Raw genomic sequence first — 19048 nt, 5'->3', positions numbered from 1 at the left:
TGCCTCTTTATGACTGGATTAATTGGAGCCATGTCCCCTCTGCAGGGGATTCTTGGCTGATTTATACAGTCTCTAGAGCAGGAGTATCTCTTTTGAGTGGCTTTTCTGATCAAAAAGAGCGGAAGAGTTAGCTGTTCTTCATTGTATTCCTTGCACCTTATTCCTTAGCAGACTAAAGTTCTACATGGATACTACTGCTGCATGCTAATAGAAATGCCTGCCTAGAAAACAAGTCATGGTTTTCTCAAGATGATATTGGAGTTTTTTTCCCCTCTAGTCAAGAAAACTTACCAACCCATTCTGTCTTCTTTCTCCTTGATTTCTAATGTCATATCTCCTGTTGACCTAACAGCTCTCTTCCAGGATTTTGCCCCATTTTTCATTTGTGTAGTGGAAATTGTAGTTCTTATCCAATAAAAAGATGATGTAAATGGGTTAAGTATTTTCTTGTATTTAAGAAATACGAGACTTAACCCCCTCTTCATGGTGGTAGAGGGTGAAACAGCAAGCTGTGAGACTTCATTCTGTGCACATTTTATCATATTGTTTTGTGAAAGTTTTGCCATACACACAAAAATCTTTAAATGAAAATACCAAAAGTACCAATTTTTTTTTTGTTTCATTACTTTAGCCATGCTGTTCAGCGTTACTTGAGTATTCTGCTTTTTATAACGAATGTGTAAACAATTTAATCCAAATGGAACTTAATAGAAATAAAAGAAACCCCAAGTTTTAAAATATTTGTGTTGAATGTGGGTTTTTTTCCTTCCCTTGACTTCAATTACATAGTTTGATGCACACTGCAATATGGCAAGTATTCAAAATTGGAAGCACAGAGCCTCACTGCATGACTGCCAGCACAGGGCTGCCTCCAGGCCTGGAATGCCTCCACTCTGGAGCTGCCAAAGCCAGGGCAGCCTTTCAGGATTGTCATACGGGCTCTGTGTTGCCTGTGCCTGGTAACCTGCTACAGCCCAGGGCTTCTAGGGGCGTCACTAGTGCTGTGCTCTGGGCCGGGAAGTGCTCAATCAGATGGAGCTGGAATCCTGATAGCAGCATTGTGTAAAAGCCTGGTTTAGGAGATGAAAATCTCGCATGGTAAGTGTTTAGCTTTTGCTTTCCCCCAAGCTGTTACCATGGGAATTAAGGTGACAAATCAAATGAGTCTGTTTGGTAGTAACCTCGAGTTATTGGCAGGACTTTAACAGCTCAGTGTTGCCACTCCTTACTGTCAAATCTAAATTAACTATTATATTTGTAGTATCTATGTTGATTTTTTTATTACATATGACTGGAAGATTCATCATGAAGAATTGTATGCCAGAGAGTAATTTGCATTGGGTTGTTTTGTTTATATTACTTTAACTTCAACTAAGTGATCATTTTGTTGCGTGGGGTTTTTTTTCCCACTTTAGAGATCAGATGGTCTTCTAAAGAAGTCATGGGTAGCTGTTGTAGCTGTCCAGATAAAGAAACTGTCCCAGATAACCACCGAAACAAGTTTAAGGTATGCAACTGGTGTGATGTGCTGTGAACTGTTTTGTTGCTTTCTTGCAGACTAGGCCTGTGATTTAAAAAAACCTTTTTTTAAAAAAAAATTAAAAAAAGAAAGAAAATAGAGTGCAAATTTCTGAACAGCTGACGCATTGCAGAGTTGCAGATCTCTGTGGCTACAGGTTTCTCTTGCACCTTTGAGAAACCCTCTCTTACCAGTGGTGACAGGAATTCCCTAGACAGGGTAGGCTTTTTAGGACAGTTCTGATCTTCAGGAAAGAGATGAAGCCCTGTGATTTTCATCAATCTCCATTTCAGTTGGTAGAGTCCAAGTAAGTGGTGTTGCCTCTGGAAGGCTATAGAAGGTCAAGTTAGGGAAGGAGTCCTTAGGATAAGGGAATAAATAGCTTTTGGAGAAGTGTGATTATGAACCTGAATGTGGGGTCAGAAATGGAAAATTTTAAGACTGCTGATTTTACTTGAAGGTCTCTACATTTTGAAAACTTTTGTCCTTTACATGGAGAAATTTTACTTCTAAGTGCCTTTTGTCCCATATATCTCTGGAATTTATAAGCATGTGAACACTCGTTCATGTGCTTAACCTGCTAAGCATAAAGCATCTGAAGTCAGTGGCTGTAAGTAAACATATCTTTGCATAGTCACACAAGTCAGATTTGCTTCTGTGCTCCAAACCGTTATCTGTAAGTTGACAAAGGAATGTAAGGCTTCCATAGTGAAAAATGATTGATGTATTGCCTGAAGGCAACAATGAAACGAGCTTTAAAGCCATGGGAATTTCTGGAAATGTTTAGTATTATCAGTTAAGAAAGCTGAAGGATAAAATATTTTTCTGTTTTCTTGCTCTTTATGCATCACTTTGTGTAACTAGTTCCTATTTTTCTCCATGTAGAAGTCTTCTATTGTTTGTGTGGGTCACTGATTTAGCAGCAGGGGGAGAGAGATGAAAGATACAATTTGCAAAATGAGGAAAATGGGCATAATCCTCAGGGGCAGATGAAACTATTCCTACTTCTTTTCAATTGACTAGATTTCAAGTTGAAAATGTTTCTTTAAAGTTTAACATTAATTCCATAGGGATTTTTTTTTGGTAGCTTTTTTGTTGATTAAGAAAGAATCCCACTAAAAGCAGCATTGTAAGGTAAAATAGGGAGGAAGTATATATTGTCCAAATTCTGTAAAGGATGCAGATGACCTCAAAACAGGCTTAAAAGCAAAAAGAACAAGAGTTTAGCTTTATATGCATCTTTTCACACAAGATAACTATAAGGTATTTGAATTATTTGTTGACTTTAAAAAGGCAGCAAAATATCTAAAACTGTCAGGTGATTCAGCACAGTGCAAGGCTGCACGTGTATGTGAAGGAAACTTTATCTTGGAGCCACTTACTCTTTCTCATTCCTTTTCACAACTGTAAGTGGGGTTATATGACAAAGCAAATATTATTTTTTTTTAGAAATGGGGTTTTGAAATATTCCATTATCTGAGGTATGCCTTATCCATGTGGGAATACTAGAATATGTACATAAAGCCAGTTAAAAAAAATATTTAGCTTACAAATCTCTTCTACTTTAAATTTCTCATCAGATTTTACGCTAATGTTAGGCAGTCTCATTTGTATTGTTTTTAAATAAGTATAACTTTAATTTTTAAAATCCTGGGTTAAGGTAGCAAAGAAACTAGTTTGTTGAGTTCTTTTTTTCTTTTTTTTAAATGTTGACTTCAAGGATTGTAACTAATACGACAGTGCAGATGGAGTCTACCAGTCAGGCATTAACATTATTAAATGTGGTGGTGTTTCTCAATAGAGTAATTACCTAATGCTTTTTAATTTCTTTTTTATAGGTTATTAATGTGGATGATGATGGTAATGAACTGGGTTCTGGCATAATGGAACTTACAGATACAGAACTAATTTTGTACACCCGTAAAAGGGACTCTGTAAAATGGCACTACCTCTGTCTCCGTCGCTATGGCTATGACTCAAATCTTTTCTCTTTTGAAAGTGGTCGAAGGTGTCAAACTGGACAAGGTATGTGCAAATGTTGTATATAAAGCTTTGTGGAAATTTATTTGATGTCGGAAGATATTTGCCAGTCCTTTGACAAGAGTTATACAGGCTACAGTTCTATATGTGAATGTGGTTTCTGGAAAAAAATTACCTTATGAAGAATGGTCTTCTGAGGATTTGAGTTGCACATAGTTTTTGGCATTGTAGGTCTAGAGGACTTCAAGCTTCTATGTGAGTATTCTTTTGGTCAACTTAGGAGGTGGATTTGACAGGGAAATTCTCCGGCCTCAAAGGTTGACTTGACTTAGGGGGGAGGCAGTAGAATCTAAAACTGTGGAGGAATCTCCTCAGAATTCAAAGAGTTCTCTATTTTTAAGATTTTAAAAGACAGGAGCATGAACTGGATGTCCCCTCCTTATTATTGTCTCCAGTAATAAACTTCTGTGTCATCCTCTTCCTAAAGCAAATACTATTTTCACTAATATCAATGACATAATTCTCAAATTTTGATATGTTTTTTTATGAAGTGTGTATACTTCAGTTATGCTCAGTTATTTTTTTGTATGGCTTTCACTGGAAAAAGATGGTTACCTTTCCAGTACCCAGACCATGCCTGCCTTGGCCAAGGTTGGCTCCACCTGAGAAGATTCAGTCAGGTGTTTCTCTCTTCCCTAGAGAAGTCCCCAAGGGAACAGCTGTTTCAGTTGAGCTCTCAGCCTGGTTTTGCATCTTCCTACCGTGAGATAGCCGTGTGTAGTTGGAATTCTTATGCATTCATATGTTGTGAAATTAAGTTCCAATGTTTTTCTGGATTTTTAGCATTTACTGGTGTTCTTATCAATAATTTTAGACACTGAGGAATTTCGGGTTTTGTTTTTTTAATTTCACTGGTAAAAAATCAGAAAGATGGAAGAACTTGATCATAAATAAACCTAGTCAATACTCATTGTCCAAGCAGAGGTAAAGGAAGACAAGTTTTTTTTAATGAGAGTTTAAAAGGCATCAGTTCATCTCCTAATGAGAAATGGAGATATTTTCAAACAATGAAGTATACTCCATATTAAAAGAAATCTTCATAACTCTTAAAGTAATAAACTTGGTTTTGAAGATAATCACTTTAATGGGTTTTGCAGGTTTAATTGACTGCTTCATCTGAACATTGAAAACAGATACTAATAACATTTAATTGAAAATACTAATCTGAAGGTTCTTCTCTACAGTCTATTAGCAAGTCTGCAAAATCTTACACCAAGTCTAATTGACTTCTCTGCTTTCCTTCTAATTTTTCTTTTTTTCTTTTTATAAACAAGATTAAGCAGGCTGTGTAAGCAGCAACCCTTTCTTCCCTCTTTTGTTTCTTGCCTTCCTTATGTAATACTAAAATACTGTGAATATTGAGAAAAAAGAAATGTGGCAGAAAATGTTCTCTCCTGCCCTTTTGCAATGGAACATTGTTCCTGAGACCTGCAGTGGGTTTTGTGGGCGCAGTTGCAAAACTTCACTTCATGGAATGACCAAGAAGTTTCTCATTTGAGAATTCCCTGAATACTGTCCAGCAGCTTCTTACATTAGTCAGTATTCTTGTTTCTGTTTTTTTTTCTTTAAAATTCAGTTATTTCTATTGATAAGTTGTGTGAAGCAATTATGGTGAAACATTGAGTTTGTGCTAGGCATTAAAAACCTTGAAGACATGTTTTGGGAGCACATCTAACAGATAATTCAGGATATGAAACCTGGAAAAGTTGGTATGTCACCAGTTGTGTGACAGATCACATTGTATTTAATATGAATGTATTTAAAGGTGGCTGAATTTCCCAGAAACCTACTGGGAACTTTTTAAAATTTGTGAACCTAGATTTTTTTAAAATTCTGGTTTTTGTCCGTTAAGATTTAAATATCCAGGCAAATGTTCAGAAATATACAAAATACTAAACATGGGCTATTGTACTTGGCTGGATTAGGGACATATAGTAGTAGAAGCACTGTAGCTGCAGTGTTGCAAACATGAAGCTTACTCAGTGCAGTAGCTGCATATTAATAGCTGAGTATCATTCCTCGTAGCCCATTCGGTGTATTCCCAGCTGGGGCTGTGTGAAGGTGGTTCTGATCTATCACAGCTCTGCATCCCTAAATAAATATATGATGATAGTGAGTGCCAGCATATTCACATGACTGCACTTAGAGAAGCAGCTATATAGGTAGGTAGTTTTCAGTAAAGAGTGTTTTTAGATTGTAATAGTCGCTTTAAAAAATGAGTACCTGCGCCCACGTTTAACAAGCGTGTCAACTTTAACTTCATGCTTTCAATGGAAGAATAATCCAAAGCTGCGACTTTGCTGGTGAGGGTAAGTTGGGACACTCCCTGCTGTTCAAAGGCAAAGTGGCACAATACACACACAAAATACATGGTATTGCTGCTAACTTTGTGTTCTGTGTCTATCCTTTAGCCTAAAACAATTAGTTTGTTACTGTCCGTTTCACACAGTTTGTCTTACTAGCTTTTCATTTTAGTCTTCTTAAAGAAACTAAACTTTTACCCAGTGTTTAAATCCTTTTCTGTTGTGCAGGTATCTTATTTTTATGGTAGTTTAATAGAAATCTGATTTAGGAAATATGACTTTGTAGCAGCACAATAGTTTCATTTAATGTTTTTTAAATACATATTTATTTAACAGGTATCGTTTTAATCAGCTTTAAAAAAAAAAGAAAAAAAAAATCTTGCTGGTTTTTTTCCCCCCTCATTTAGCACTCAAAACTTAGTTTTGCTCCTAACTGAATCAGTTTTCTGTTCTAATTTAACTTTTGGTGCATGGGAACCTTATTCTTCTATTAGATAACCACTCTAAAGGTTGTCACAGTAATTTTGTCTGTTTTGGTGCAATTAAAAATTTCATAACACTTTTGCTTCTTTAACAGGTATTCATTATGTGGATTCCAGTTCTATTTCTTGAAAGTTACATATATTGTAAGGCATATTTCTGAGTTCTAGGATTTTGATTTTTTTCTTTTGGTGTATTTATAGGAATCTTTGCCTTTAAGTGTGCCCGGGCAGAAGAGCTATTTAACATGTTACAAGAGATAATGCAGAATAATAGCATAAATGTGGTAGAAGAACCAGTAGTAGAAAGGAATAATCATCAAACTGAGTTGGAAGTACCAAGAACCCCTCGAACACCTACCAGTAAGTATAGTTCTACTGTCAGATGACATACCTGAATGTAATGTGGTACTTAGCTGAAAATAGCATTTGATTTGAATTTAATCTTTAAGTAATTAAAAAGAAAGCTAATTTAAAGCTAAGAGGCTAATTACTAGTAATGCATTCTCTTGAGGTACTTGCTGAGGATTATCTTTAAGAAATAAGTTTTGGGACCTTATTTGTTGCATAAGAACACTTATGAATCCACCTATTGAATTGCACTATGATACATCAGCATGCTTTACCTGTAGCATTTCAGAGAAATGTTAATGTTGGGCAATGTTTCAAACTTTTTATTAGGGGGAAAAAAAGGTACTGCTAAAATCACACGTGCAGTGCCTTTGGAATCTTTCTTTTGCTCTGAGTAGATGGATGGGTGAGTGAAGTATTTACCTAAAATCTTCTGGTATTTTTGAAATCTCAGATGGCTTGATATTTGAAAGTAGGAATTCCAGTTTATTGATGATCTCAGAGAAATGGAAGCTTACGTAAATGAGTCTCTGTTTGCTGGGGAGAGATGCTAATTGTAGAAGGAGAAGTTGCATAGGGAGTTTACTGGGTGTGTAATACACCTAGGTTTTAGTGGTTGCTTCAGAAATGTGTTCCAGTAAGTACCGGGATGCTGTTCTGTTTTCCATTTCCTTCCTCTGAGCAAAATTGAGCTTTGTGAATATTTAATACTGTTTTACATATTTTACTTTCTCTTTTGAAACTTAAACTTAAGATATAAGGTGTCTTATTCATATACAGTAAAATGTTCTATTTTAATATGGTTTTGCTTGTTTTCTAATTGAATCAGCTCCTGGGTTCAATGCACAAAGTTTACCTAATGGCTATCCCAGATACCCATCTTTTGGAGATGCTTCATCACACCCTTCCAGCAGACATCCTTCTGTCGGCAGCGCACGCCTCCCCTCTGTCGGTGAAGAATCAACACATCCTTTACTTGTAGCAGAGGAGCAAGTGGGTGTTTTTTTCCCTTCATACAGCTTAGGTTATACATTACTTCAGATTTTTCTAATGATTGTTCTGTAGGCTTTCACCTGTGTTTTTCAGTATCAGGTGTAATGTATTCCTACAATATTTTAACTACCTCGGAAAAGTGTTTGCCTTGCCTCTTTAAAATGATACTTGCTAGAATGGCTTGACGAGGAATTCATATTTATATACAAATAAAGATAAAGAATGTGTGTGTTTGCATAATACTCTTTTCAAAAATTTCAGTAATTATTTTTAAACATGAGTAATTGTATGTTATAATGAGAGATCCTGGTCAAAAACCTTTTTTGTATGTAAGTCTTCTATTTGCCAAATAGAAATCATGGAATAATTTAGGCTAGAAGGGACCTCTAGTCCTCTAGATCAAAGTTCTAAATTAGAGAGTAGCACAGAGCCTTGTCCTGGTCATGTTTTGAATACTACAGTCAAGGGGACTCCACGATATCTGAGCCATGTGTTTCAGTGTTTCACCACCTTTGTTGTGAAATCATTTCTCCCTAATATGTAATCAGATTTTTGCCTGTTACAGCTGGTGTCATCTGTCCCTTAGCCTTTTGCTGAACATCTCCACAAAGGGTCTGGCTCTGTCTTTGCTTTATCTGTTAGGTAGTAGTAAAACAGCTATTAGGTGGATCCTCCTCCTTCTCTTAAAATGGAACAAGGATGGTGTCCTCAGCATCTCCTTGTATGTCACATGCTCCAGCTCCTCTCTAGTCTTGGCCCTCCTCTGGACTTGCCTCAGTATGGTGATGTCTGTCTTGTACTGGGGAGCTCAGATTCAGGCTCATGAGAGCTGAATTGATGATAACAGTAACTTTCCTTAACTTACTGGCTGTGCTATATCTAACACAAACCAGTGCATGTTTGGTTTTCATTGCTGCAAGAGCACACTGCTCACTCATGTTCAACTTACCTGGACCCCTGAAGTTTTGCTGCAAAGCTGTTTTCAATCAGTTGGTGTCTAGCCTGTACTGTACATGCTGTTTCATACCAAGCACTGGACTTTGTATTTGCTGTGGCTGAACTTGGTAAGGTTTCTATGAGGTTGGTTCTCCAGGCCACTGAGATCCCTCTCAGTGAAAACCCTACCAGTCTGGATAGACTGAAAGCTTTCAGGGTATGTTCTCTCATCATTCAGGTTGCTGATGAAAATGATAGTCAAGTTTTATAATGTAATGTGGTTTAAGAAGACTTTCATGTGTGACAAGAAACAGTGTTGGTAACCAGAGCAGACTGCAGTGAACTGTCTTGTGGGAAAGGATTTGTTAGGAGCCCTCACAGAAGAGCTCAGGTATTCTTGTTGGAGTTACTGAATAGTAAATGAGTTTAAAAAAATCCGTGTAGGAGTCAAGTGATCTGGTAAATGACACTCCAGCTTGCAGAGCTTGACAGAGAGGTTGGCCAAGCTACATGACTGCTGCTGTAAAATACTACTTTTGCTGTTTGGGTATCCATACAGAGAATTAAAATTTAGAGAAGGAATACAGTCTTTCCCATTCAGCCTTGTATTGATCCACTGTGGAAATTGGAGGGATAACCTAGGAAAGTATTTCTGCCGTTCTTATATGGTGCCAAGGCCTGCTTCTTTTTAATTCTGAGTGCCACACTTCATATGGCATTGTATATTTTTCTACTTGAGTTCCTGTTTTTAGGAGTTCCTGTTGGCTCTTGAAGAAAGAATGGACAGTTCTTCCCATAGACATAAACTCTATTTTTGTTGCTGGAGTAGTACACAAGGCAAGAGCCCGACGGTTGTCTTAGGTCTCTGTGGTTTTCTTTTTGGTTGAAGTTTTTTTTTTTATTTCCCCTTTTATGAACAGTAGATTTCCTTTGCAGTGTGGAAGTTATGAACATAAACTTAGCCAAAGTAATTGCTGGTCACTGGTAAGGCACAGCAAAGTAGAGCTCTCATTGCTCTCCCAGGTAAAGTAATGAGCTAAGTCGGAGAAACCCAAGGTTGCCTTGATCAGAGCCAAGCTATAATAGACCCTGAAAAGCTAGAACTAGAGCACAACTGAGATAAAACATCAAATAAAAATAATTATCAGTGTAAGATATAAATTCTGGTTTTTTGTTAGAGAAACATTAATGTGTAATAACAAAATTTCAGGAAAAAACCTAAAACTGACTACAGTTCAGCAAAATGCAAGAGGTGACTTTTGCTGTTAAACACCTGCCATCACAAGTTTTTCTTTTCAGGTATTTTGATTAGAAAAGTGGGGAGTTAAGAAGCTAATAAATATGGAAGGAGGGGAGGGAAGGGCACAGCAGTGTTTGAATTTCCTCTTTTTTCTTTCCCTTTTAGGTGCACACTTACGTAAACACTACTGGAGTACAAGAGGAAAGAAAAAATCGATCAAGTGTGCATGTGCCACTGGAATCAAAGCTTTCAAACACTGAAACAACTAAAGTGAAAGAAGATCAGATGTGTACTGATGACAGAGATGCTCAGGTTCTCCTGGAGCCTGAAGGAGTGAAGTTTGTTTTAGGACCAACACCTGTTCAAAGGCAGTTAATGGAAAGAGAGAAACTGGAACAACTTGGGAGAGATCAAGTTAGCGGCAGCAGCACAAACAACACTGAATGGGACACTGGGTACGACAGTGATGAACGTAGAGAGACACCATCTGGTAACAAATTGGTGTATGAAAATATAAATAGGTTATCAATCCCTAGTGCCTCAGGGGTCAGGAGAGGTCGCTTGACATCAACCAGTACCTCAGACACCCAGAATATTAACAACTCTGCTCAGAGGAGAACTGCGCTGCTGAACTACGAGAACTTGCCATCCTTGCCTCCTGTTTGGGAAGCCCGCAAGCTGAGCAGAGATGAAGATGACAGTTTAGGACCAAAGACCCCGTCTCTGAATGGCTACCACAATAACCTAGATCTAATGCATAACTATGTCAATACAGAGAATGTAACAGTACCAGCAAGTGCTCATAAAGTAGAATTTCCACGACGTCGGGACTGTACCCCAACAGTCTTCAACTTTGACATTAGGCGTCCAAGTTTAGAACACAGGCAGCTCAACTATATACAGGTTGACTTGGAAGGTGGCAGTGACTCTGACAACCCTCAGACTCCAAAAACCCCCACCACTCCACTTCCGCAAACTCCAACCAGGCGCACAGAGCTGTATGCTGTGATAGACATTGAAAGAACTGCTGCTATGTCAAGCTTGCAAAAAGCACTGCCCCGAGATGATGGTACTTCTAGGAAAACTAGACATAACAGTACTGACCTGCCTATGTGAGCCTGGGGAGCATTGAATCATTTGCACCTTTTGTGAAGTTTCTAAAATTGAAGATGCGAGTACTTTGCATTTCTTAACACTAACGCCTTTTATAGACTAATAGAACTTTTTCTGCATACTTCATGTACTTGTCTAACTAAAGGGAATTAATGTAGAGCAAGTATTCATTTTAGGTAACACTATTTCATTCTACAGTAGAAGTAATTACTGCATAGCAGCATCACCACCTTTCACAGTGCCTCTTTAATTGATTAGAGTCTGAGTGACATGCCAGTTTTGAATTTATAAATATTCTGGTCTGGTGCCTATACTCATTAATGGCATTTATAACACTTTTTAAAGCCTCTTGATATGTGCATTATTAGCAGGTAAACCTAATCTTTCAATATACATATCTGACGTTCATTCCTCATTGAAGTGGTTCCTCCAGAATGAAACGTATGTAATGCGTTAATTCACTCAGTTTGACATACACAAGATATATTGGTTCATCTCAAGGAATATAAACACCATACCTTTTTTGTCTGTGGGCAAGAAGGCCTCTAATTCCTGACAGTTTCCTTAACTTGTGTGATATTTGAGAGGTCACATTGCTGTTGATCAGAGCTATAAACACATCAAAAACCAGCCTTAAGCTCCTTCCAGTGGAATAGAATTCCAAGTGACCTATCAGATTCCCTCTGAAATCTGACAAAATTTTAATCTCATCAGAATTTTGGGGTTTTTGTGAAGGAATTCACAGGTGGGCTGTATGAATTAAGGCTCTCTTGTAATTTCTTAGTTCAGTGTGCCTTCCTTTCTTTGCATTTGTGTGTTTCCTTTTTATTTGTTCCATAATGTCTTGTTTAAAAGTCAAAATTTTGTACATAGCTTTAATTGTTCAGGGTCATCTATGTATTTGTCTTACTCTCTGCATTTGACAAAGAAAGACTCTTGAAGGTCAAATGGTTGTCTTTGTCCAGTGTTCTACTTTTTTATGCCTGACAGAAATATCCCAGCTCTCCAGCAGCATGCATTATTGCACAACTGGAAAGATTTTTTTATGCAGTTATTGTCTTCCTCTAAAGCATCAAACACAGGTTACACGGGAGGCAGGGTACTGGACTTGATAGTTCTTTATAGAAAGTTGTACGTTCTAGCAATGTGCATCCATAGGTGATAGTATACTTTAATTTAGAAAGATAGGTAGTAAATTATCTGAAGGTAGTATTATCTATGAGCATACTTGTTTTCCTTTTGCAGTTGGTGAATTTGGTTACAGTAATGGCTGCTCAGTGTAACAGGTACATCCAGGTAGAATGTTGTTTATTGAATATGCCAGAGGCACCCTCAGAAGATTTTGTTCTGTTTTGTTTAATAATACTCTGAATAATCTTAGAATTCTGGCAGTATTGCAGGTGCACCTTGGTACTAGCAACAGAAGAGATTGCTCTTGAGCCTGTGATTGCAAAGGAACTGACACTTGTGTGAACTGGTATGATGTAAAATAACCCTTGAACTGTGAGGAAAAACATGCAAGAAAAGCCATTTGGAGATCTGAAAAAGCATTAAGGGTCTCTATGCAATATTTGAATTGAAGTTTTACAAAAGCCAAACTACAATTATTTTCTGTCTTTTGAATTGGTGTGTATTTCTGTTCCTCCAACTTTTTTCTTTGGTCTTCTCTCATTTAGTAGCGGCAGCAGTAGTAGCACCTGAAATATATGTCTCTTGCCATACCATTAGGTGGTATCAGGCAGCCTTTTCACTCTGGCTTTCATAATTCTTTACAGACTGGTACTGAAATACCAGATGGACAAAGAACATAATTTGTAGAAGTAAAAGATGGCAGTCATTGAGACCATTGTGAGGAACTTAAAAGAGATTTTTAAAAACCCCCTTACTAATGATTTCATGGTCAGCCTCTGCATATTCTTGTGATAGACTCGCTGACTTATGGGGAGACCTTGGTACTCAAGAAGGTAAAGACTACCTAGATGTAGGCATTTTAAAGGTCTGAAATCTCTACCTGACAGGAGGTTGTAGCCAGGTGGGGGTTGGTCTCTTCTCCCAGTCAACCAGTGACAGGACAAGAGGACATAGGCTTAAGCTGTGCCAGGTAGATGTTAGCAAGAAATTGCATTGGAATGGGCTGCCCAGGGAGGTGGTAGTGTCACAAACTCCCTGGAAATGTTTAAGGAAAGACTGGTTGACAAGGTGATGTTCAGTCATAGTTGAACTCAGTGATCTCAGAGGTCTCTTCCAAGCCTACTGATTCTGTAACTGCTCCCTCAGATCTCTGCCATTGCCTCACCTTATGCTTTGGGCCTCCTGGTCTGTACTGAAGAGAAATTACCATGTATTGCAAAATACTTACTGGGTTAATAATATTGATGTGATTCATCTTCTCAGCATATAGCTCACTTAAATTTGTGAGCTGAACTAATGCTTCAGCATGTGTTTTGAGGCAACTGTGTTTGATCTAGCTAGTTGCTTAGAAATATATGGTCCTCATCTGTATAGTTGGGACTAATTAACTGGACCCTTAAAACACATCTGTGAGGCAGGGACGTAATAATATTCTTAACTGCTAAATAGGGAAGCAGAGGCTTTGTGTAGATCATAAATGACCTGGTGAAATTTCAGCAACCAGCCATATCCCTCCTTAGTTCCAGTGCACTGTCCTATGCATTTATTCTGAATAGTCTCAGATAAAAAGAATGGTCTGAGCAATTTTTACACATTGTTGCAAGTTTCACAATGTTTTCTTAGCTCTGGTCCCCAAAGTTGAGAACATACTGAAATTTCAACTGTCTGTAGCCTTAATTATATTAACAAGTCTGACATATTTTCCAGGACTACTTTTTTAACCTGTTATGTTTTACAGGTGGGATAATGCTTTCTCGTTTTGTGTACGCTGCAAACATCCTGGGTAGTCCCTGTCACTCACATGACTCATCTTTAGCATTCCTTATTTTCTGCCCCTTGAAGTAGATGCAGTTGCAATGCACTTTACCCTTTGAGACTTGGTAAATATTTTTTCAATTCAGTCTCTTTTAAAGGCTGTGATGTTAGATTTAGTGTCTGTAATCTAGGATTCAGTTTTCAGCTGAAATCTCTCCATGGTATTTAGATCATATTTATTTTGGGGCCACAGGTGTATAGACAGAGAAACTAGAAATATGTAACCATTTTCTTTAGTAAATGTGGCATGTTAAGTTTACATAAACTAGGTCCTGTAAAAATGGTAGCATCTCCATCAATTCTACTTTTCATCTGTAACGTGCAGTCAGTTGCTGCCCTTCAAACACATTTGACAAGGGGAAACCTTCAACTGTAGGTATTCCTTTAGTGCAATGATTTGGGAAAGACATACATTACCGTATTTTTTAAACAAGGAAACTGAGTTGTTAAAGGACACAAAAAAGTGACCAAAAGTACATAATAAAGATTGTGCTAGAATACAGGGAGTGAGAATTTATTCCATTGTTATATCAGGAAAAGAATCTTTTCCTCAAAATTATGTCAGAAGGAGGACCAATTGTTTTAAATTTTGTGGTGTTTTTGCTGACTTCCTAAAACAATATTGATAAAGACCATTCTGAAAACCTTGATAGTCATTAGAATATGTTATTGTTTCCCCCAATAAGTATGTTTTGCATGTGACAGGGGGTTGAATCTGGTGGTGTGCATTGAAGCACTATTCCTATTAAAGTCTTCAGAGTTCTTATAGAAAATATAAGTGTTGAAGTAGAAATTTCATATAAAGAATTGATAACATGTTCTCCCCCCCTCCCTCCCCCCCTCAATGTTTGGATATTTTTGTGTGTTTGCACCCCTGACTAGGGCTTGGGTGTAAAAAGGATCATGGAAATGTGTAAACTGTACAAAGTCCAAACCAATGTCAAAACAGGGCTGCTTTTTATAGGTGACAGACCAGCAGCTGATTTTGCTGGTTTTATAACACTGTGTATTGGCTCAAAATCTGGCTATTCTTGTTTTTGTTTTATATTTAACCACTTCTCAATGAGAGAGATTCAGGAGAAAGCAGATTGTTCTTATTCGTTGTTGGTGAAGTAAAAATGGAAATTCTGATTAATGTCAGTTACTATTTTGAGCATATAATGATGTATCTGATTTGGACGTCTATTCCTAAGCAGTATTCCTCGCTTCATGTAAGGTGAGATCAATGGTGAAATTCCATTTCTGCACTGTACTAATTTATTTAATGGCTGCAAATAAGATGAAACTAATGGAATAGGAACTAGTAGTGGACTTAAAGCTGAAATTCTCCTATTTCCCCTAAAGGAGTTTGGTCCTTCATCGTGATAGATAGAGTTAGGTATTTTTGGAATTTAATGATATGATCTTTCCCATCTCTTCTTTGAGGTAGCAATTCAGGCATTTATATTTGACAGTATTTACTTAATATAAACCTAAGTTCATTTATTATATCTTTATTTTTAATTCATATACACTCCAAGAAAAAAAAAATCCAGAAGAAATTCCACCACAAAAAACTGCGTTAAGATGGAGTCAGGTTTGCTGATGTCCTTCTTACAAAGCGTATGAAAAAGGAGGTCATATGGAGGTTCTTTCGCAATCTATAGGAATTACTTCCTCTTTTGGACAAGATAAGTGAATCAGAAGGAAAAAAAGGAGCAACTTAGCGTCTGCAACTCTGACCATGTCTACATTATTTCTTGTACTGTGCTGTAAGGTATGTGACTAAGTCTATCAGATGTCTTATGAGGATATTTTCCTAACACGGTGTTTACTCCAGATTAACGCAGTATTTTGTTTGGAAGTATGTAGGTGTACAGATAGAAATAGAACATGAGAAATAAGGTTGATGAAACAAGTGTTGGACATTTCTATATTTTTATATATAATGAAGGGCATTTTTGAAATTTTTCTTGCAGTTTTAGTAATTCTTTAGTGTGGCAATATACATATATTGTGACAGTGTTTTCTGCTATATCCGTTTCTTCGGTGTAATGCTATTTTATGTTGCAGATATGTGTATATACAAAGGAAAAAATGTAAAAACTACGATTAAAAAAAGAGGCTCCAGCCCTTCAGAACAGGGACCGTCTTCCTCTGTGTCTGCAAAGTACTAAATGCCTTGAGGTCCCAGCCAGAGCTCCAGTCTGAGACCTGTAGTGACCGAATTGCCAAGTGAGGAGCGTGGGGGAAGCAGCTCCTCTGCTTTCCAAGAGAAGCCTTAGTATAAAAGGTGCCCTGAAGCTCACCCTGCCAATCCCTTGTGCTGGGGTTGTGCTGTGTATGGCTGTTCCAAACACCACCTGCTGAGTGACCCAGAGAGCCCAGAGTCCAGGTATCCTTTGCTCTGGTCCTTCCCTTTGGCAGTAGGAAAGGAAGTCTGACAAGGAGCTTTGATGTCATCAGGAAGTCTTCCTTGTTAGCAGGGTGACCCTTTCAGAGCTTGTTCGGTCTGCATGCAGTGTCCTTTGAAGCCGATCACATGATTCATGTTGACTTCAAGGGCCACTGGATGAGCTCCTGCAAGATAAGTTTTGCTGACGTAACAGCTCTGTTACACCAGAGGACCTGGTTGATCAAGTTCTTCAGGAATGGTCTAAAGAGATGTAAAAATATAAATATATTTAATTACATGTACTGAAAAATCCTATTTGTTGTGGTCAGAGTTCAGATAATTATGGGAATTTTGATTTCTTAGCCATACTTGCATATATATTGCTTTAACTATTGTGTATGAAAGAGGAAGTGATTCTAAAATGTGTGAAAGATCAGGATTACACCTGTTTTTTAATGGTCATGTTATTTAGGAATGGATGTCAGCGAATTTAACTCCATAATAATGCAGTTTTTTTGCATTGGAATATGTGTGTATATCATACACCCACATTTTATATATAATATATTATATATTTGGTACTAACGTTGTATTTTGAAACTTTGCCAAATTGCGAACACAGATGTTCTCACTTGTAAGACTTTGGTACTTAATAACTGAATGTATGAGAAATACTCTGGTATGAGAGGAAAGAGTGTTATATGGTGTCCCACAGTCCAGATGGCTCGACCAGCAGGCACATTGCCTTTGCCACATCTCACTTCATTGCAGCATCACCTTTGGTCTCCTGGAAAGCAGTGTGTGTCCAGCCAAACTGCAGGCCAGCTGCGCACCGCGCTAGCGTCAAAGCTGACTGGTAGTAGTGATAAAATAGTCACCAGTGTGCCACAAATGCATTTATTAAATGCAGAAATAGACATTTCTACAAAGGCCAAAATCTTATGTTGTATGTTCCTTTCTTGTCATTACATTGTATCATATTGTAAGATTATTGTATGTCCTAATTTGCATTATAAAATGTTTTTCCTACTTAAAGGCATAAATATAGCAACTTTGTATAAAGGTAGCTTTCTAGATTTTTATTTCTTTTATATAAAAAAAGTCTAAACAGTGGGAGTACCATTGCCAAATTGTTTATAAAATTTCAAGTAATTTTCCCTGTTCAGTGAATTTGTTTTTACAAACATTCCATATTTCTTATACTATGCAGAAAGAGTGTATTTTTATGCCATTCCACATTAATCTTAAAAAAATAATTTCACTTCTTTTAAGCTGTCATTATTGAGAAAGCTTACCAAATGTGCATTTAAAAAAAAAAAATGTGTTATGTATTATGACAACATTTTTCCCCTTACCAGTGCCAACTTCATTTGGAAAAAAAAAAAAAAAATTGTAGCATGGCAATAAACTATTGATTTTACATTAAAAGTTGTCTGTGGATTACTTCAGTAGTTTGCAGTGTTAGTGTCACTGTGTTGTGTTTTGTTTGTATAATCTTTTTTGCTTTCCTTTAGCTCATTGCTCAACAGTAAAAAAACTCCCCCCAAACTGATCGTGGTGATCTGAAGTCTGTAAATTCGTCTCCAAGATTTTGTTTCATTTCTGCTGGTTTTCTGTCATATCTTTGTCATGCATGTAGATTGAGATTTTTTTTAAATGAGATTTTTTAAATAAGGCACTTTTTCCCTTCACATACAGTGCAACTTGAGAAATGGCTCTTGGCACAACAGAGGTGAGGGCACTGCACAGCTGAGAGAGGAAGGAGCCCAGAACCAGCCCTGCTGCTGCGTTCTTCCTACTCTGGTGTCACTACTTTTTACACATTATAAATCATAGCCTAGCAGTGGCCAAAAGCCCCTTAAACCAAATCGACTAATTTGCTGTAGTTTTGCTGTGGGCATTGGATCTTTCAAAGGCCATTAACTTGGATAAGTCTGAGGCACTTTAAAATCCTTTTTCTCCCAGCTCACCACAGTAGCAGCAAATGTGAATTAAAATGAATTATTACCTCAGTGCAAATCTTTATGAATGCTGTGATTCTGAAAGACAAGCTGTTTACATTGTTTTAGTTGGATTATTTGCCCTAGACAAAACTTAGATAGTTTTCTGCATAACTATGAGGAAAACTAAAGATATTTAAATTAAATCAGTAGTCTAGTTTTTGGAACAGGGTTGTGGAAGGAAGTGTATCTAACTGTGAAGAAAATAGAACAAAAAGCCTAATCTACTCAAGAAATAATACTAACACATAATTTTAAGTATTGAGATACTTAAAATTAGCAATACAGGTAGTTGGCAGAGTTTTAGTGATTTTTTTTTTGCTGTCGCTATTGGAATGGATTTCTGTCTTAGGCCAATTTAAATCTAGAACAAACAACTTTGCATATATCCCAAGAATTTAATATCTGGCAGCAAGAAGAGGGATACCAGCTGGAATTAATTCTTGAGGATGAGTCATACAAAATAATACATGTTTTGGTCCTCTTTTCTTTATATATGACCAGGTAACGGGCTTTTTGTGTAGAGGAAAAGCTGTGACAAAGCAGGGTTTGGGTGTTGTCTCACACTGGCAAAATTACCAGGGGCATAGTTACCCATTTTTCTGTACTGAAATGCAAAATGTACTGAGTAGTTTGTGCTCCTGTTCACTGCATTTAACTGCAGACGTGGTCTATGAGCAGCCATCTGGGATGGTCTGTCAAGCGCACTGGAGGCCAGAAGCAGTAACTAAAAATGCTTTTGACCTGTCTGAGA

The 19048-nt window shown here is 37.4% G+C and overlaps 1 protein-coding gene across 1 annotated transcript in view; it reads left to right on the top strand.

The window, feature by feature from the left end:
* FRS2 (fibroblast growth factor receptor substrate 2) overlaps nucleotides 1–17650 on the top strand; it is a 49848-nt gene extending 32198 nt beyond the window's left edge. The window contains exons 3-7 of the mRNA XM_082280774.1: nucleotides 1416–1507; nucleotides 3358–3544; nucleotides 6546–6704; nucleotides 7522–7685; nucleotides 10027–17650. Coding sequence (XP_082136900.1) covers nucleotides 1442–1507; nucleotides 3358–3544; nucleotides 6546–6704; nucleotides 7522–7685; nucleotides 10027–10977 — 1527 coding nt within the window. The 5' untranslated portion in view covers nucleotides 1416–1441 and the 3' untranslated portion in view covers nucleotides 10978–17650. The remainder of the gene's footprint in view (nucleotides 1–1415; nucleotides 1508–3357; nucleotides 3545–6545; nucleotides 6705–7521; nucleotides 7686–10026) is intronic.
* The last annotated feature ends 1398 nt before the right edge of the window (nucleotides 17651–19048 follow it).

The sequence above is a fragment of the Coloeus monedula genome (assembly GCF_965178545.1).
Source record: "Coloeus monedula genome assembly, chromosome: 4".
Taxonomy (NCBI): domain Eukaryota; kingdom Metazoa; phylum Chordata; class Aves; order Passeriformes; family Corvidae; genus Coloeus; species Coloeus monedula.
Note: the sequence above shows the minus strand (reverse complement) of the source record. Positions and strands in the feature narration are given on the sequence as shown.